General features: G+C 37.8%; 1 protein-coding gene across 1 annotated transcript in view; it reads right to left on the reverse strand.

Moving 5' to 3' along the window:
* Window positions 1-655: 655 nt before the first annotated feature.
* Window positions 656-21196, reverse strand: part of sdk2a (sidekick cell adhesion molecule 2a) — an 82601-nt gene continuing 62060 nt past the window's right edge. Inside the window, exons 35-41 of the mRNA XM_073829618.1 lie at window positions 18771-18932; window positions 18545-18670; window positions 18302-18466; window positions 18073-18213; window positions 14349-14493; window positions 9939-10068; window positions 656-6798 (exon numbers count right to left, since the gene is read on the reverse strand). Coding sequence (XP_073685719.1) covers window positions 6397-6798; window positions 9939-10068; window positions 14349-14493; window positions 18073-18213; window positions 18302-18466; window positions 18545-18670; window positions 18771-18932 — 1271 coding nt within the window. The 3' untranslated portion in view covers window positions 656-6396. The remainder of the gene's footprint in view (window positions 6799-9938; window positions 10069-14348; window positions 14494-18072; window positions 18214-18301; window positions 18467-18544; window positions 18671-18770; window positions 18933-21196) is intronic.

A 21196-nucleotide genomic window follows, 5' to 3' on the forward strand; every position in this document is an offset into this window, starting at 1 on the left:
AATATACGTCTCAGGTGTCCAGATAATGCATCTGTGAATTCTTAGTTCAAAATACCCCACAGACCATTTATTATATCATTTTGAAAATGCCTATTTTGTGTGGAAGCAGAAACACAGTTTTCATGCATGGCTTTCAATGCAAATGAGCTGCCACTGCCCGCCCCCTTTCCCAGAACAGTGCTGTGCATTTACAGCTCATAACTCAGATACTCTGCCAAAAAAACATCTGTTTGGTTTTAATTATCATGTCTATCGCGCTAAAATCATGCTTTTTAAAGCCATATCAGTTTAAACTTCTGATATAGGTTTTTATGAGCCCACACATCCAAAGCACGTACGAAGAAAGCGGCTGTCACACGGCATGTGAGTACTAAGTTCTCTTTCATGTCTTATTGCGCTTAAACTGTCGAATACACATACATTTATGTTAAAGCACTTAAACATGTAGAAAGTAAGATTTTCATGAAATGTCTCCTTTATATTATTTCACATAAATTTAGCTTTGGTAAGCATAAGAGGCCTTAAAACCATTCAAACCCCCAAGCCTTTGGAAATAGTAACCAGAATTTTACTGTAATTTCTCCCCATTAAAATGACTAAAAATGTCAGTTGGCTGAACGTCCAAAAGCCAACGCAAGACATCAACAAAAAACACTGAAAAATAGAGTAATTTATTTTAGATATGAACCATGCCTTGGTCCAATATAATTCATCAAGTTTTTGTACAGTGATAGTCACCTCACAGAGAACAAGACAGGAGATATTGTGAATCATGATCATCGTAATTTTCATGTACTTTAAAATAGTTTTCCACATAAGACTGCTGCTGCTGTTCTTCTTTAAGTTAGAGTATAAAACCAATCGATTATGAATAAATTAAGCATATCTGCTGACATACACGTAAGCATACTGTATGTGTACACTATGTCAAACTGTGAACCGTAAAAACACATTCTACAATATATTCAGAGAAATACATACAATGTCATTTGTAAGAGCAGACATTTTAATCAGTCTCTGAGCAACAGACCCCGAACGTGAGACTCATCTGTACAAAATTCAACTGACACAGTGTGACGTCACCTGGGAACCGAGTCCATGAAGCTTGTTTGTTGAAGACTTAATGTTCACTATGGAAGATATTGTCCCACAGAGTATCTTTACACTGCCGCATACAGATTTGCATGTGCACAGACATTTCAAATGGTCTTTCTTAATCACACAAGTATTTTTAAAGGGTTAGTTCACCCCAAAACGAAAATTGTGTCATTATTTACTCACCCTCATGTTCCAAATCGGTATGAGTTTCCATGAGAAAAAAAATACTATGTAAGTCAATGGCTACTGCCCATACAGTCCAAGATGTCTCATACAGGTTTGGAATAGTCTCGCGTAGCCAGACCTTCAGACTGACAGCTGAAGGTCTGGAACTCATGGCAGCTTTCATTGGCCAAGTCCCGCCCATAAGACCGTTTGATCGACATGTCAAACAACCAATCACAGTTCGTTTCGTTCAGCGTCACGTTTCTGTGCGTGGAAATGCCCCCACAACAATAGACTGGCTGCAACAAGTCAGTCATTGAAATAACCAGCATTGAAAGATAACGAAGAAGAGGGAGAACAAGCAGTAAGTCAGTAATTTGTTTGCGAACGTCGCATATGTGTATAACAACAATGGCGTCTGCATAAGCACATTTTAGCAAAACGCGAGTAAATCAGTCTGCGCTTTGTTTCCTGGCGGACCGAAAATAAACGCAACACTCGCGTTTCCTAGAAATCCGGTCAAATTCAACTAATCAGATGACGACTTCGACATTCCTGAAGTGTTTCCAGTTAAGAGTACCATATGCACCAGACGTTTAGCCAACGTTCCGTGGGCGTGACGTCTGAGGCTGAGACTAGGTTTGGAATGACAATTTTTTATATTTTTGGGTGAACTATCCCTTTAAGATCCTCATATTTGTTTTACATCAAACTTCTTTTCTTTTCTTTTTCCAAATGCATTTTTATACCCTCAAAAACATTACAGATGGGACATCATTTGTTAACATAAATGCAAGTGGCCTTGTATTGAACTTCCATTTCGCTATAAAAATGACTTTTCCTTTTCTCCTCCTTAGTAAGTTTGGTTGGTCCAAGAAGCAGAAAAACTCTCTCAAAGACTGATGTTGAAACAAATTCACAGTTCGTACACTTTCCTTAATGCAAACGCATGATTAATACATCAATATGTTTTGCAATATTTGTTATTTCTTGGGAATACACTGTTATTTTCCATGAAAACTGATGAAAACCTTTCTTATTTGTCCATGGGATTGAAAACTGAAGTTTGGTGATGGTAGCACCAACTAATGGGTGGTGATCCTCAACAAATTGCAAAAAAACCCAATACTGACAAGAATAAAATGCATTTAGTCACATAATGAGACAAATTTCCATTCGTATGTATCAAGGTTGGATGAAAATAATGAGCGGCCAAAGCCTTATCCATTGCAACTTCTCCTTGGTTGGACATAAGCTAATAGTAAGTAAAAATAACTAAAAACTGTAAAAACATTTTCCTCAAAACAGATTTTCACATTGCACTTCACCCTGGGTCCGAGGATTTCCCACAGAATTGAGCTACTTTAACACTGTTCCTGCAGGTTGTTTTTCATGTCCACGGGTTGAAGTGATCCCAATAATGTGATATTTATCCCCTGGAAGGTGAATTTTACCAGGTAAACCCCACCAAAAACCCCTAAACCCCGCTTTTAACCCCATGTAAAGATATGTTTTATACTCTGTCATTTGTGAAGCATCGATTTTTACCCAAGGTTATGAAAGCCTGCTTTTGTGCTGAATTATGGTTTTAAAATTGTGTAGACTCTTAAAAATAAAGGTGCTTTAAAAGGTGCTTCACAGCCATGCCACAGAAGAACTATTTTTGGTTCCACAAGGAACCATTCAGTCAAAGTTTCTTTAAAGAACCATCGATTTCTTACCTTTTTATAATCTGAAGAACACAAAGAACCTTTTGTGAAACAGAAATGTTCTTCAGATGTTAAAGGTTCTTTATGGAACCATTTAAACAAATATGGTTCTTCTATGGCATCGTGAAGCAACTTGTGATGTGAACAGTTCATTTTCAAAATATGTAGGAGTGCTGCAACTTGTTTACAAGCTGACAACATGAACTGTACATAAAACAGTTTGTAAACAAGTCTTCGTAAACAAACATAAGTATTTCGACAAAGACGATGACTTGCAAGTTTTTGCTCAGCCTTACATATTTGAACCACAATAAACAGATGACAAAATAAGGGAGATGGACGTTCTAGATTAGAACGCCGGCTCCAGCATCTCATCAACTCTTGCAAACATGCTTCAATTGTTGAATAAATTCATTTTTTTGTTTTCTTTGCACACAGAAGTATTCTCGTAGCTTTTAAAATTACGGTTGAACCACTGATGTCGCATGGACTGTTTTAACAATGTCCTTACTACTTTTCTGGGACTTAAACATGTCAGTTGCGTTGCAGTCTATGCAGGGCCAGAAAGCTCTTGGATATCATCAAAAATATCTTAATTTGTGTTCTGAAGATGAACGAAGGTCTCACAGGTTTGTAATTAATGACAGAATTTTCCAACCTGATCTAATGGAGAAAACATACCTCTGGGAAGTTTTTCGCAAGACGCAAATACATAGCGCCATGTATGTTTCGTAACATTAGATGTGAAATGTCCACTGAGTGGCACTAAAAGAGTGTTTTTTCTCTGGAACAGATGAATGTAGATATGATATGTTTTATGTCACAATGCTTTTGAATATGATTTGAAATCTCCGTTGAGTGGCGCTATAACTGTAATGCGTGGCGTTTTAAAATAACGTTCCATTTGCACTACACCTAAACCTACTCGATAGTATGAATGAAAGCGAATATGACATTAAAAAAAACAATCGCAGGCATGCTGTTTTATTAAAATAAAACTGCTTCAAAAGGCTCTTCAAGCGATGCCATAGAAGAACCATTTTTGTTTCCACAAAGAACCATTCAGTCAAAAGCCGCTTTTCCACTATCGGGCTGAACCGTTCTCAATGCGTAACCGTTCTATTCCGTGCCGTTCCGGGCCAGTCAGTACGGATATGGTTTGATTTTCCACTGTGGTGCAGATAACCCAAACTCTTTGGAATGTAAATACAAATGCGTCAGTTGTTGCCTTGGTAACGCAAGAGTAGGCAGCCCCGCTTCTACTGTTATTGTCCTTTTGGACGCGATATGTTTGATTTTTTTTTTTTTTTTAACTTTTCTTAATGCCCTTAATGACACTGCGCTATAATTAAAAAAAAAAAACTTTTCCGTTTCTCTTTGCAGCCTCCAGCTGTTGTTGAATTTTTCTTTCTGCCCAAATATCAATATAAGAGCAAATGTTTCATCTACAGACCAAAGTGTCTCCATTTGTATTTATATTTACCGTATCTGTTAACTGCGCACCCGCTTTGCCCGAGAGAAACTGGTAGCCAGGCAACAGAGTGGCGACGTGTTGCACACGCATTTTACCAGCCTGGCTCAGCACGGTTGTCTAAGGCCCCGATCACACGAATGCATTTTTGCAGTTGGAGGCGCCTCTTTTGAATGGTTTTCTGTTGGCAGTGAGCGTTCTGCGCGCTGCTTATGCGCCCAGGGCCCCTTGCGTTTTCGCCGCCTGCTGCGCCTCGCGTTTTTGCCGGAGCGCTGAGTCTGAGCGCCTGAAGTTGAAAAAAAATCAAATCTGAGCCAAACGTCAGTCGCGTTCTTTTCCATTGTCCAATCGAATGAATGGAGAGGCGGACCTTCTGTTGTGGTGACGAAAGTTTACCGTTGCTTAAAAAGTCCGGAGACTGCAAGAAATGGAGGAGAAACCTTTGGTGTCTGTCGTGGGTAACCCAGAGCTGTATTATTTGGGGTTTCTGCTAATATGACAGTTTACTAAGATTTTAGAGCGCTCGTGCTATAATCCTTTGATTTGACTGACAGGACAGCTGTTTTGGTCGTTGCTTAGCAACATAAAAAAAACGCAGCACACTGCTCTTTTATTAAAAGTCACCAAAAAAAGGCAGTGCTGTGCGCCTCGCGTTTTTAGAACTAAAAGACGCGTTCGGTGTGATCGGGGCCTAACCGTGCCGAGAATTCCGGGCCGAGAACAGTTTGTTATCGTGCCATGCCGTACCAGGCTCAGGTGGAAACACAACTGGAACCGTACCCGACCGTTCTAAGAACGGTTCGGCACGATACTGGAAAAGTGGCTAAAGGTTCTTTAAAGAACCATTTCTTGCTTACATTTATAGAATCTGAAGAACTTTGTTTGCCACAAAAAAACTTTTGTGAAACACAAAGGTTCTTCAGATGTTAAAGGTTCTTTATGGAACCTTTTAGACAAAAAGGTTCTTCTATGGGATTGTGAAGTACCTTTATTTTTAAGACTGTGCGTATGAAAACGATAACAAGTTCTCGCTGTTTTACCAACTCTAGTGTTTATTTCTGTTGGAAACTACAGTGATATGTACTTATTGGTATGTATTTCACGTCTTGCGAAAATATTCCCCCATTTTCATCATGAGATCAAGTAGGAATTTTCCTTTTTTGGGTGAACTATCCCTTTAACCTCGGATTTAGGAATGTATAGTATATGAAATGTCAGTTATAAACCCTGGGTAAATTCCGAACAATGTGAAATGTGAAACATAACTCAGGATTCCTATCACTTGGAGTTTAGAATGACCCATGGCTAAGTAAAAAGGCCCTAAAGTTTGTTTTCTAAGGAGTTGAATTTTCTCTTTTTTCAGCTTCAAGAGACTGACTGTACTACAGAATCACAGTAGCAATATTTCAGAAATTTTTTGTCATTGATTTCTGCGTGAATGACATCAGAGTAATATCATATAAACAGAATTGTGAAGATGAGCTTTGGAAATCTGCAGCATTATGTGAAATGCAGTTTGTTTAAACATTTACAGTGAGGTCCAGCAGTATGAGACCAGCGTTGCCTTTGCTTCATCTTAAATATTTCAAAATACTAATACTTAAATGTAACTTAAAAAATTAAAAAAGAGACCGTCTCAGATTCTTGGACTCCACTGTGTATGCAGTCAACATTCTGGCCACGAAATTTCTTTTTCGGTGAAGGATGAAGTGAATGCATTTTAAAATGTACAATCAACAAACGATTCCCTTCCGAATGATTGTCTGCGTTTCGATGCTCTTGCACGCACATATAAACCCACAATACACCTGCACAGCTGGCAAAATGAAATCCAAAAGCAGCTCTTGATGTCCAACAAGGTGCAGCAAAAAATAATTAATAGTAATAATTACAGACCGGTAATACTGCAGGAGTCTCTCCCAGGCGTGTTGTCATTTGAAAGAGAGTCTTATATCAAACAAATGAGGAGAATCCTGTGGTCGGGACCTGGGCGGAGGTGCCCAGGCTGCTAGGGGGCCTGTACAGGGTGTGCTGACTGTGGTTGTCAGAGGACAGCAGTGACGGGGTGGGAGTCCGGCTGCCCTTGGGCCTGAACAGGGTGCTCTGGCCCTGGGGCTGCGGAGATGGATTGCTGTGAGGCAGCAGAGGGGGTAACGGTGGCAGCGGAGGCGGGTGGGGTCGGGACTCCTGTTCCGCCACCGTGTCGGGCTGGGCGTAGCCGTACGCTGGAGGCCGAGAGACGCCCTTCTGTTGGCGGCGCCAGGAATTATAGTAGGTGGGGTCACTGATGTAGTGGTTGACGAAAGAGTGGGTCTTCTGCCGGTTTGGATCTAATTCGTATTCGCTATCACTGCCCTGTAATCGAATGAGGAAGAAACATTCTGTTACACCTTCACTTTCTGTAATGGCTTGTGTTTACTATTTTGGAAATGTGCATTGTGGCATTTTCCATTTGGATAAAAACCTCTGCTAATAGATTTTTTAATGGCTATTTTATTCACCAAGGAGGCATTAAATTGATTAAAAGTGAGGGTAAAGACTTTTACATTCTATAGGATTTTCTTTTTATACTTTCTATTCAACAGAAAGTCCCAAAAATGTATCATGTTTCAACAAAAAATACTAAGCAGCAACTCATTATTGCTAATAATAATAAGAAATGTTTCTTGAGTAAGAAATCAGCATATTAGAAAGATTTCTGAAGGATCGTGTGACACTAAAGACTGGAGTAATGATGCAGAAAATTCAGCTTTGCATCAGAAATAAATGACAAAACAGTTATTATAGATTGCAATATATATATATTTTTTAATAATTTTAGGTTTTACTGTATTTTTGATAAAATAAACGTAGCCTATGAGACTAAATTTTTTACCAACCTCAAACATTTGAATGGTATTATGAAGAAAAAAGTAATACAATCATGAAAGAAATGTCTGAAATCTAAAAGATAATTACACAATATTTTTTAATTCCTTTGAAATTTAATAATTTATGTCTGTGTTATTTTTATATGACACAAAAGCATAATTATTCTTTTTTTTATTTTAAGACTTTTTAAAGGATGTTCTTCATTTTTTGGAGCTTGATGCTCACTATGGACTGTTGTTATTTATGGAAAAGAGCTGCATGAATACTTTTTAAACATCTCCTTATAAAATACATAAAAATAAAAGCATACAGATTTGAAATAACATTAGGTGAGTGAACAATCATTAAATACACTACCAGTCCAAAGTTTTTGAACTAAGATTTTTTATGTTTTTTAAGAAGTCTCTTCTGCTCAAAATACAGCAAAAGCAGTAATATTCTGAAATACTTGTATCATTTAAAATAAATGCTTTCTATTTGAATATATTTTAAAATGGATTTTTTTCCCCCTGTGATTAAAGCTACATTTTCAGCATCATTACAGCAGTCCTCAGTGTTACATGATGGGGAAAGTTTTAGGAAAGAAATGATAGAAATTAATACTTTTATTTAGCAAGGATGCTTCAAAATGATGATAAAGACACTTATAATGTTACAAAATATTTCTATTTCAGATTAATACTGTTCTTCTGAACTTTCTATTCATCAAAGAAACCTGAAAAAATTGTACTCAACTGTTTTCAACATAATAATGCATGTTTTTTTAAGCAGCAAATCAATATTAGAATGATTTCTGAAGGTTCATGTGACACTGAAGACTGGAGTAATGATGCTGAAAATGCAGCTTTGAGATCACAGAAATAAATTACATTTTAAAATACATTCAAATAGAAATGTTTTTGCTGTACTTTGGAGCAAATAAATGCAGGCTTGGTGAGCAGAAGAGACTTCTTGTAATGTTTTTTTAAACATTACAAATCCTACTGTTCAAAACTTTTGAGTGGTAGTGTATCATTTACGGATAAACTATTGTTTAAATTCGGATATGAGCGAGTGTTCAGAGTCAGACTACTCTACAGATTCCTATAAGCACTGCTCTTCTAGACTAATAACACAAACTACGGCGTCAGTCGAAACTCAGGGGAGCAGTGACCTTAAATGAAAACATAAGTGCCTCCTGAAAGGGCAAAATCATTATTTACAGAGCCTTATAAATGACAAAACAAAAAATCAGGGGGTTTAATGATGACAAATGATTCTGACAAACCCTCTGCATGAACTGTATTAGTCCACCAGCTGTCTTCTGCCCAAGAAGGTTCAAATTAAGTCTCATATTGCTTGTTTACGGTGACATTATGCTAAAGCATGGCATGGTGAGATAGTTTCTTTGAAGGAGTTATGTTATGACAGTATAGGTACCTGACAAACAGGCATAAAACTCCCAGTGGGATTGTGGGAGGAAAGACAAATGCTCAAACAAGAGTAGTGCCCCCTACTTTCTCACAGCTTGGGCCAAATGATTCACAAATTCCCATGACACTTTAAGCTCTAGTTTCATAGTTATTGAGACAGATATTGCAAACATGAAGAAAAGAGATTCTAGTATACTACATTATACTTCCTGTTGGATAAAAAATACACTATTTGTTATGACAAGGAAATTTCAGTCATGAAGATTCATTTAAACCATTTTCCGGTGCAATGCATAGAAATGAGACCGCTGGCCTGGAATGAGATGAACAGCATTGGTTTGTAAAAGAAAGGTCACTCCTATCATCATTTGTTTAATATATTAGCAGAAATAATAGTTCAGCATAAAAGAAAGGCATTTCGGAAGCCCATAAAAAACATTTTCACCTTTTCATAGCTCTTTCAAAAGACTTAATGGAACTTAAAGTCTTAAAATTCCTTTAAAATGTATACAAGTGACACTATACAAATTATTTATGTACAGTAACAGGAGTAATCTCAAAGGGAGTCGGATAACATTACTAAGAGCTTCTCAGGAGAAGCTTGAGATGCAGAAGAGTTGAGCAAACATCTCCATTTGTTCTCCATTTAATCTCATTGCTGCTTAATAGAAACAGTTCAGATGTTAAAATTAGCTGTTTTGTGGTTTTTCTTTCCTGTGGGGGGTTGTCTTTAGTGTTTTGTGTGCTAAACACTTTATTTAAAATGTTAAATAACATCCACAAACCTACTGATAAAAGAAAACGTTAAGTATAATTAATACGGACAGCCAAGTGAACCCCTGTGTATTTACGGGAGAAATGGGATATTCACTGAGACAGATGTAAGGCAGGAGCTGATTGTATTCTTTAGCAATTGATTGAGTTTGGGAATAGTGGGAGTTTAATGCCAAAATTTAGTCAGGCAGTTGCAGGGAGAGGTTAATGAATATGAGGGATATGTATATAACAAAAACAGAAAGCTGTTTCAGAGGCAGCGCAAGTTATTAGGTTTTGATTAAAGATTATGAAGATAAACATTTTTTTATTTGCAATAACATGCACTGATGAATTAATAAGATGAGAGTTTAAGAAGTAAACAGGGCCAATTTTGATTTCAGATAACATCAGAAAAAACATTTTAAGAAAATCATTGACCTTGTTGGGGTGAATCACCTGTGAGTCAGACACTTCTGAAGGCTTCTCGGTCAGGCTGCTGCTCTCGGCTGGGACCAAGTCGTTGTATTTTATGCTGACATCTTCATCAGAATAGTGCAGGCTGCCAGGACTGGGTCGTGGTGGAGATCTAGAGGAGAACACACAGAGAAAAACGTTATTATGCATTTATGAACTTTACCATTCACACAATGCGCATTAAGAGCCAGGGGGTGAAAACTTTTGGAATTTGAAGATCAGGGTAAATGTAACTTATTTTGTCTTCTGGGAAACATGTAGGTATCATCTGTAGCTTCTGAATGGCAGTACTAAATAAAAAAATATCATATTTAGGCAAAATAAGAAAAATGTACACGTCCTCATTCCGCTCAAAAGTGCATTGGTTCAAAAAAGTAAAAAAAATGCATTGTTTTTCCTTCTGGAGCATCAGTGAGTGTTTGAACCTTTTGTAATAGTTGCATATAAGTCTCTCAGTTGTCCTCAGTGTGAAAAGACGGATCTCAAAATCATACAGTCACTGCTGGAAAGGGTTCAAATACACAAAATGCTGAAAAAACAAAAATAAATTGTGGGACCTGAAGAATTTTTCTGAAGAACAGCAGGCATTTTAACTGTTCAGGACAAACAAGGGACTACAACACAATATTAAGAATGAAGGATGTATAAACTTTTGAACAGGGTCATTTTTATAAATTGTGTGGACTGTATGTGAAATATCTTATTTTGGTCAGTACTAAATAAAAAATAGCATGCATTTTGTATGATCCCTTTTATTTTGGTAACATTTTGGAGATTCTGCAAGGTGTATGAAAACTTTTGACCTCAACTGTAATTTCCTCCTATTCTTCACACCAAATAGCTGCATGGTTTCAAAAGACTTGGACCATGGACCACTTTTATGATACTTCCATGGTGCTTTTCTTTGATACAGACAGTGGATAATAAGTTTAGTGTGGACTAGACTATGCAGGGGTTTGAAAGGCATCACAAGGAACTCATAAAGACCCAATGATGCAGCATCCTCATGGATCAATTTTCAAAGCTGATTTTGATCGGATGAATACACTCATTCTGCACAGTCCAGGAGAAGCCAAGGATGACAAGCCTTCTGAAGGCAAAGGGACAGCGAATCATCCCCCAATTTCAGGGGCTACAGGGGGATGGACTGTACTTCTTTGAACCAGTTTACTTGTTTGTAAAAAGGAAAAGGAAAGGCAGAAGGATTGCCGTATGGCAGGATGGGTTTACTTGATTTGCCATAATAAGATCTGATATGCTCAAAGCCAAGGTCACTGGAGACATTAGCTTTTGAACTGAGGCTGCTAAGCTGCCCTGCTTCAGTACTTTACTTCAGTTGGCTTTTAAATCAAGCTGAAATAACACACACAGGGAAGAGGCTTTAAAGAACCATGCTGGGAGCTAATGAGTAAAGGAATATATCTAATATGCAAGAGAGTTCATATAAAACATGGCATCTACCAGTCGACCGAATCAATGGTGAAGCGTAGGATGCTTTGTTCAACCTGAAAATGAACAAGAGGACCATGCGCGAGCTGTATACTAATGGCAAGCGTTGGTGGTGGAGGGGTTGTCCCAACAAAAATCGGGCCTCTGGGAATAAAGCAGGAGCACTAGGGGGAGGGGAGGGTTATGACATTGTATCTGTTTAAAATTCAGAGGAGGCTGAGGTTCGAAGAAGGTTGAAGCAGAAAGGCGGAGCCACGTCAAACAGCCCCCAACACCCCTCAGCACCCAGCAAGGGGCTTCAATTATTCACGAGCGCTGAGGTCTTCCATTCTTCTTATCCACCCTCATCTCTCTCGCCTCTATCTCTTCCGTCCCATACCAAACCCTTTCCTTTCCTACCTCCATCAAAGATATCTCTCGTGGCTCCATCTTGATGAGAGCTCATTAGCAGGACTGCATCCAAAGTGGAAGTCTTTCAATGCCCAGGCTCTTTGATCCCCGTCCTGGGCCTCTGCATCTGGGCAGAGAACCAGCACAAACCCCCCAGCACATTCCAGTATAATGGGCCCAAAGCGGCTTCTCCAATTACCACCAGAGGAAGCTTGAAGCAGACCCATCTCTTTATCCAATCAAGTTAAGTTGTTGCAAAGTCCTTCAGTTCATTAGAATAATGAAAACGCCATAGACTATTATTGTACAGCGTTCATGCAAATATATCCAAAAAGTGTCTGGAGAAGTCCAGAAGCAGGGCGTAAACTACAATGGGGTTTGGGGGAGGCCTGACCTCACCAATTAAGGGCTGTACTCCTGAAAGGATGATATTAAACCATTTTAATTTGTGAACCTTGACCACAAACCAGTCATAAGTAGCATGAGTATATTTGTAGTAATGGCCAACGATTCATTGTATGAATCAAAATTATGCCAAAATCATTGGGATGTTAAGTAAAGATCTTGTCCCATGAAAATATTTTGTAAATGCCCTACCATAAATATATTAAAACCTAATTTTTGTTTAGTTAATATGCATTGATAAAAAATAATTTGGACAACTTTGAAGGAGATTTTCTCTATATTTAGATTTTTTTGCACCCTCAGATTCCAGATTTTCAAACAGTTATCTCAGCCAAATATGTGACCCTGGACCACAAAACCAGTCATAAGTAGCATGAGTATATTTGTAGCAATAGCCAATGATACATTGCATGGGTCAAAATTATCAATTTTTCTTTTATGCCAAAAATCATTAGGATATTAAGTAAAGATCATGTTGCATGAAAATATTTAGTAAATTTCCTACCATAAATATATAAAAATCCAATTTTTGTTTAGTAATATGCATTGCTAAACATTTAATTTGGACAACTTTGAAGGCGATTTTCTCAATATTTAGATTTTTTTGCACCCTCAGGTTCCAGATTTTCAAATAGTTGCATCTCAGCAAAATATTATCCTATCTTAACAACCATACATTAATGGAAAGCTGATTTATTCTGCTTTCAGATGATGCATAAATCTCAATTTCAAAAAATCTACCCTTAAGACTGGTTTTGTGGTCCAGGGTTATATTTTACATGCTACATTTGAAATTTTGAGTTTTCAAACAATGGTTTACTAAGGTTAATGAAAATATGCAAAGAGGGCTGGACAATTAATTGAAAAGTTATCGAAACCTAAATTCATAATGTCCAATTGACGTAATTTTCCCACGTCGGTTATTTCAGTTTTTAATCCTGTTAATACTTTCCCATTAAAAATATCCTACGGGCTGTGTAGTCGCCATTATACGGACATGTATGAACATTACTCTAAGGTCTTTTGCAGTGTCTCACATGTGAGTGGTGCATTTAAGACGACATGTTAACTAAAGTTTAACTTTTACACACAGCGGGCCAATCAGAAGACCATGGATGCGGGGCAAGTGTTTTGCAAGCTGTTTTGGGTGGGAAGCATGCAATCTGCTGGCACTTGCAAAAGCGTGCAATCGATTAAGTTCAGCAAGGAGGGGGCAAAGTAACTTGTTTGGTGGTGGCCCTGCCACCCACCAAGAAATCTCATTGTCCAAATTATTTTTTCAAAATTTATAATCAATGCTCTGATTGGCTTGCACTGTGTGTGAAAACCACTTGTTGTGTCGCAAGTGGTTAGGACAAAGTGTTATGATCAATCACTTTATTTTAGATATAAGAAAAGAAGAACTTTGGCTTTTTGAAATTTGGCTTAATGTGCTAGCAGCGACAAAGACACTTTGGGTTCCCTGTGGCAAGCCTCAAAAATGGTGTCCTGAAAATTACCTGTCAAACTGTTTTTAAAAAGTGAACTGCCCCAGAAGTCATTGAATAACTCCCTGTCTTGAAGATCCTTCTCTTAGTCCTTAAGCTATAGGGGACACGGTATGTCTTATCACGAATATGGTCTGATCTACGCTCAAGAGAATGTGAAGAAAGATGCTTTGTTGAAGCATCTTACATAAATGGTCAATTTCCACAGAATGCACTTTGAATGTCAATAAGACACAAAGGAGGGGGGTCTGAACGGTCCAACTTTCATAGTCTGGTGTGTCCTTTCAGCTGACAGATTGCAGTTGGAGATTTGAAAAGAGCGACTGTCATTAAAATCCATGCCAACTCAATCCATTTAGAGGAAGCCTGAAGTAGAATTTAAATCAACGGTTGGGCCTAAGCTCTGTGTGTGGACAGAATACATTCCTCTTTAGCTCTTTGTTTGCAGCCATTTGGGAATTAAACCCATTGTGCACATAATGTCCTGAACAGCATACTGACAGTGTTCACCTCAAAGAAAATTCCAGAAAAACAACATCACATTAGCAGAGCAAACTATTCCATTAGATACTGATTGAGCCTGTTGTGCACTCTCTGCGGAGTGATACCATTGTATATGTTTCTAATGAACGGACATTGTTATTAATGCAGATATACTAACCGGGTGTAGATTCCGTTCTTGCGGCAGAATGAATTTTTGACCGAGAGTCGACGGTTGTTGAGCTCCAGGGCAGGGAAGCGTCCTTCATCAAGCCGTACCATCTCTCCATGGGAGAGTGGCAGAGATGTGCAATTCGAGTGGGCACCTACAGAAATAGATAAGAGGATAAACTATGAGGATCTACCTATCCATTCATTCATTCATTCATTCATTCATTCATTCATCAAAATAAACAGATGCTTTTCTGAGGACATAAATATATAAATGCATGCTTTTCTTTCTTTCTTTCTTTTCACCAAGTCATCCAAGATGTTCATGTCTTTTTTTCTTCAGTTGAAAATAAGTGAAGGTTTTTGAGGAAAGCATTCCAGGATTTTTTCTCCATATACTGGACTTCAATGGGAGCCAATGGTTTGAAGGTCCAAATTGCAGTCCCAATGCAGCTTCAAAGGGCTCTACATGATCCCAGTTGAGGAATAAGGGTCTTAAAATTTATATACTTCTAACCACAAATGTGACCCGGGACCACAAAACCAGTCATAAGTAGCACAGATATATTTGTAGCAATAGCCAAAAATACACTGTATGGGGCAAAAGTATCGATTTTTCTTATATGCCAAAAATCATTAGGATATTAATTAAAGATCATGATCCATGACAACAGTTTGTAAATTTCCTACTGTAAATATATCAAAACTTTATTTTTACTGTGTAATATGCACTGCTAAGTACTTCATTTGGACAACTTTAAAGGCGATTTTCTCAGAAGTAAATTTTTTTTTCACCCTCAGATTCCAGATTTTCAAATAGTTGTCCTATCCTAACAAAACATACATCAATAGAAAGCTTATTTATTCAGCTTTCATGATGTATAAATCTCAATTTTTTTTAAAAACTGATCGTTTCATGCATTGCAAAAGGTCATGCGTGGTTAGTTTTTTTAAGTCTGTGTACGTCGGTTCAGAAAGGTAGGGTAAGGCAAAAAACATCTAATTTTCTCCTCCAACTTCATGTTCGTCTGACATTGTTGTTTTACCTGTTTTGTAAAGCGTGTTTGACTTTCGTTGGACGTTTGCTTTGTAAACACTGGGTTGGTACTTGCGCCTACGTCACACATGACCTTTCCAACTTAATGTTTGAGGTCATAGACGCAGAGCTAGTTCAAGATGAGCATTTGTAGTCAGAAAGTATAGATTTTTTTTTTTTTTTTTTAGGAAATAGCCAATCATTCTGCTACATTAGACCCTTATTCCTTGGCTGGGATTGTGTGGAGCCCTTTGAAGCTGAACTGAAACTATAATTTAGACCTTCAGAAGACCACTACATGGAGAAAAATCCTGGAATGTTTTCCTCAAAAACCTTAATTTGTTTTTCGCCTGAAGACATGGGGGTGAGTAAATTATCAAGAATTTTTTATTCTGGAAGTAAAATTCATTCAAATAAACAGATACTTATCTAAGTATCTAAGTTAACTTCGCTTTGCTGTTGACATCAAAATATGCGGTGCATCTAATCAAACTTTGTGGTATTTTCATGCAAACTCATCTTTCACTAAGCCTACCAGCAAAGATTTTGAACCACTAATCTCTAGTTGCATGGCTCTGGGTTTGGCCTCGTTGTGTACATGACCATGGCAGCAAAGCAAGTCCAATTTCTCTCACTAGGTCATTCAACACGCATCTTTAAAACTCAAAACTTTGATCTTAAAGAGTCAAACTGAAGTGTGATTCCAGAGAGGTGAGTAGAGCAGTGACCTCTCCACCTAGATAGACAGTGTGATCTACCACCTTGAAGAACTTCTGTTCTCACTGGACTTCAGTAAAACAAACCGGCACCAATAGATCAGAACCGAACAGGGTTGGGCGGGCGGGGCGTATCTTGAGAGAAGCTCTTTGTGTCCTACACAAACACTTCCCTTGTGCTACTCGCACATCCACAACCCTGTTTACTGACCCTGGCACTGGCACAGCACTAAACGCTGACCAAGCTCAGAAGCAGCCATGTGAGAATCCCTCCCACACACACACACACACACACACACACACATTTTGTGAAATTGACATTTAGACATCATCTGAAAGCTGAAAAAATAAGCTTTCTGTTGATGTATGTGTGATGTATAGGACAATATTTGGTCGAGATACAACTATTTGAAAATCTGGAATCTGAGGGTGCAGAAAAATCTATTATAAATATTGAGAAAATTGTCTGTAAAGTTGCCCAAATGAAGTTCTTAGCAATGCATATTACTAATCAAAAATTACATTTTGACATATTTACGGTAGGAAATTTACAAAATATCTTTATGGAACATGATCTTTACTTCATATACTAATGATTTTTGGCATAAAAGAAAAATCTATAGTTTACATACAATGTATTTTTGGCTATTACTACAAATATATCCATGCTACTTGAGACTGGTTTTGTGGTCCAGGGTCACATATGAGATTTGCTCTTTTTTAGCCAAAGGTTGGTCATTAGCCAATGTTGGTCCATCTTTAGCACCTGTCAACTTTATTATCAAGTAGCGTGGTTTAGTTTCGCTTTCATTTGCCGTTTGATTTTTTGCACGCAAAACAGTGCGTATGCACCATTCATTAACACAGATACACATAGAATTCATATTTAAATAGTTGTTTTACGGCTTAATATTTACAAATATCAGTCCATATCGCGATTTGATTTAAGTGTGATGACCTACTTTTGCTTAATTCATTCAAACATGGACAAATTCCATGACATTCCGAGTTAAACTGTAAATTCTGTTCTTATGACTGGATTCTGTGATTCTGTCCGCGTTTTCTGCATTGCAGAAATCATAGGTCCCTACATATAAGACATGTTGCCGTTTTACTGGCTGGTTGGTCCAGTCTGAAATACTGCAGACATACTGCTAGCACGTTGTGTTTGGATTCTGAGCAGTGAAGAAGAACTGACTTCCGATTTGCAGGTGTTAAGCAAAGTTAGCGGGAATAACTAGGTCTTGTTTAAGAAAAGGGTATCGGTACGTGGTTTCAAGTACACACAGATACCGATGCTGGAATGTTTTGTGGTATCCGTGGCATTTCCGATACTAGTATCGGAATTGGAACAACCCTAATTATTAATACAGACTACTGCCATCTGCTGGTATGGAGAGTTATTGGCACAGGTGCCGAATGTATGTGTGAGTTGGCCGTAGTCTTTCCCCTGTGATCAAGCTCAATTTTTCAGGCTTTCAGGCTCAGGATTTGATTGCTGCTAGTTCTTTTACGACCGTTTGGTGTGCTGTGCCCTTAAGGGTTTGTGGTCCATTTCGCAAGTGCCAAAAAAACCACAGAGTTTTGTGTGAAACTAACGCAACAATATTGAGAAAAGATGTGATTGTCACCTTCTTTTCTAAGCAGGGACAAGACATGAAATGATAAGTGATGTAATTCTGCATGAGGCAGCAGACTGCCTCCCTCTGAGGCAGCAAAATGAGTCAGCAATCATGTTGATAGAAATGACCACAACCAATTGAAGCAAACAGACGCTGCTATTGATTCTTTGAGCCTCTCTCAAGTGGAAAATCACTTTTTCCCCAGAGCACCACGGCAATACTCACCAGTGATGGGAAAATGGAGCTAAATCTGAGTCCATTTCAATTTAGTCACGTGAGTCAGCAGAGAAGCACAGTGCAATCAGGGTAATTGAGAGATATTATGGATCCATTTTCAGTGTTTTTGACTTATCAACACACCTGAGTCTGTTTTCTTGGTGTATTTTTTGCTCTGCCCTCGTATGATGAGGATGAAGATGAGCAGAAGGATGAAAATGAGCCCCACGAGAGCAATAACCACCAGGAACCACCATTCCTCATAAAACGGGGAGACCTTTTGGGCTGTTAAAAGAGAAAAGAAGCAGAAAAATGGGTTGTGTTCAATCAAACACGAAACCATTTCGGCTTTCTGGTGTGCAATTTTACTGACCTGATATTGAAGGAGAAGGAGCACTTGGAGAACCATAGCCATAGTCATTCACCGCAATTACACGGAAGTCATAAGTGACCCCTTCTCTGAGAGTATCCAGGTTAAGAGTGTACGATGTTACTTCTTTAGGGATGTCTTTGATTAGGATATCCCACAGTCCTTCATCTGTTCAATGGTAAGAATGCCATTTAATGACCTTAAATGCAGCATGAACAATTTTTGCTGTTTTCCTTTTAAACTTACCAGATGGTCTTGCTTCTATAACATAGCGAGTGATAGGCGCACGGCCGGGGTCACCGTTGGACCAGTGGAGAGTCAGGGCAGAGCCGTAACGAGAGATAAACGGCTCCCCCGGAGGCCCCGGAGCACCTGTGTCAGAAAACATGGCAATGAGATGCTAGTGGTGCTGAGATAATACACCTCAGCTTTAGATTTAGTGATATTACAGCTAAATGCAAAGCAACAAGACCTTCTCCAGGGCCGGTGGTGATGTTGGCCTCGATCTCTGGTCCATAAGTAAGGGTTTTAGCACGAATGCGGAAGTTGTAGGTCACTCCATCTGCAAGGTCCTTGATTTTCATCCATAAGGGGGCGCTGCCCTTCACATCCACAGTGACAACCTTACTGACACCTGAATTGTGAGGAGAGGAGTCTGTAGAGGAAACACTCAAACTCTAGATACCATGCTAGAGTGAAACACTAACAATGATACATACAAACACTTATTCTCATTGATTGATTGACACACTGCTGTTCAGAAGTTTAAGGTCAGTAAGATCTATCTTTTTTTTAACCAATTAATACTTTTATTTATCAAGGATGCATTAAATAGATCAAAAGTGTATAATTTATAATGCTATTTTGAACTTTCTATTTCTAATGGCTGCTGAAAATTCAGCTTTGCTGTTACAGGAATAAAAATACATTTTAATATATATTACAATAGAAATCAATTATTTGAAATTGTTTTATTTCACAACATTACTGTTTTTTACATTTTTGTATTTAAATAGAGTGTAAATTTGGTATTCAAAACTCTATTGAACATTAAAAAGACTTCTTTAAAAAACATGAAAAAAATTTACTTAAATAGAACGGCATTAATATTCTGGTTATATATTTTAGCACACACTAAAATTAAGGTTTTAATTAAGGATCTTCCATTGGCTTACACTGATAGAATGTTCAGAATGTAACATGTCTGACAGTTCATAACAATGTTAATATTTGTATTTTGAATTACTATTAGTCTTCTTTCTTACGGCTGTTTGCATACTGACTTGTAATTGGTCTATGCAAATTAATGCAGTGGTATGCAAATTTTCAGTATGCACAGAATATGTGATTGATCTATATTTGCTAAATTGTCCAGTATGCAATACAACATACTAGGTAGGATACTATATGCTATAATGCAATTCATGTGACTTGTCCTTCCATTTTCAGTGTGATGAATGCGGCAGCAATTTGTTTTTTCAACCAATATTTGATTAGATTTGAGAAACATACAACAGGATGAACATACAGTTTAAAACATCTTTCTTTTTGACATTATATACAGTTCAGGTCAAAAGAATGTTAATATTTTAGCAAAATAAGAGGTATCATACAAAACGCATGTTATTTTTTACTTAGTACTAACATGAATAAGATATTTCACATAAAAGATATTTACATAGTCTAAAATAATAGCTTAATTTATAAAAATGACCCCTTCAAAAGTTTACATACACTGGATTTCTTAATACTGTGTTGTTACTTGAATTATATACACCTGTGTTTTATTTTTTTTTAGTGATAGTTGTTCATGGGTCACTTGTTTGTCCTAAACAGTTGAACTGCCCACTGTTCAGGACAAACAAGGGACTCATGAACTATCACTAAACAAACAGCTGTGGATCATTCAGGTAACACAGTATAAAGAATCAATGTAAACTTTTGAACATTTTTATAAATTCTACTATTATTTTCTCTTGTGGACTACTGTATATGCAAACGGCTTTTTAATGAGAAATATCTTATTCAGGTCAGTACTAAATAAAAAATAACACGCCTTTTGTATGATCCCTCTTATTTTGGTCAAATAATTTACATTTTGCAGATTCTGCAAGGTGTATGTAAACTTTTGACCTCAACTGTATATACTTCTGACCATGGCTTATAACAATGCATTCACTCCTACTCTTTAATTTGTGCCAAAGCAAAGGCAGAAAGCTGAAATTACACTTTCAAACTATTCTTTTGTTACTTTTCAAGCACTGGTATTGCTTTCAGGGTTTTACACTCAAATTCACATACGTGTGAACTAGTGATGAGCGGGTCAGGTTTTTTTTTTCAACCCGCGGGTCTCGCAATTATGAAATTATTTGGCCCGCCCCAGCCCGCCCCGCAACACTGTCTATTTTTACAACCCACCCCGCACCGCCCCCGCGACCATTAAATAGACATACTATGCATTGTAATGCAAATGAAAACAGCCTTTATTTCAGCCCAAAAGTGCTTGGAAACATCGCCCTGTAAACTGGCAACAACATACTGTACGATTATGAATATGAACCATAAATCAGGTCATATTAATAACAAGATAATCAGTGGTGTAACGTTAGTGGTGCCGGAAGAAAAGTACGCTTCATTTAAGAATTTAGTTTTGAACTTTCTATTTGAACGCATTCGTTTACTGGATCCTTGGACTGAAAGGTTTACAGGTTCACTGGTTTAAGGAATTTCTGACCGTAAAAATCTGCTTCTTTTTATTTGTAAGGTATTATTTTCGTTATTATGTACTGTTTAAAATGACTAGGGTGCGGGAGATGGAGCGGGCGCAGGCGCATCAGGCGCAATCATCAAATACATTTCAAAGCAAGCCGGCGCCACGGTCCTGACTGCATCATTGCT

The sequence above is a fragment of the Garra rufa genome, chromosome 1 (genome assembly GCF_049309525.1).
Source record: "Garra rufa chromosome 1, GarRuf1.0, whole genome shotgun sequence".
NCBI lineage: Eukaryota > Metazoa > Chordata > Actinopteri > Cypriniformes > Cyprinidae > Garra > Garra rufa.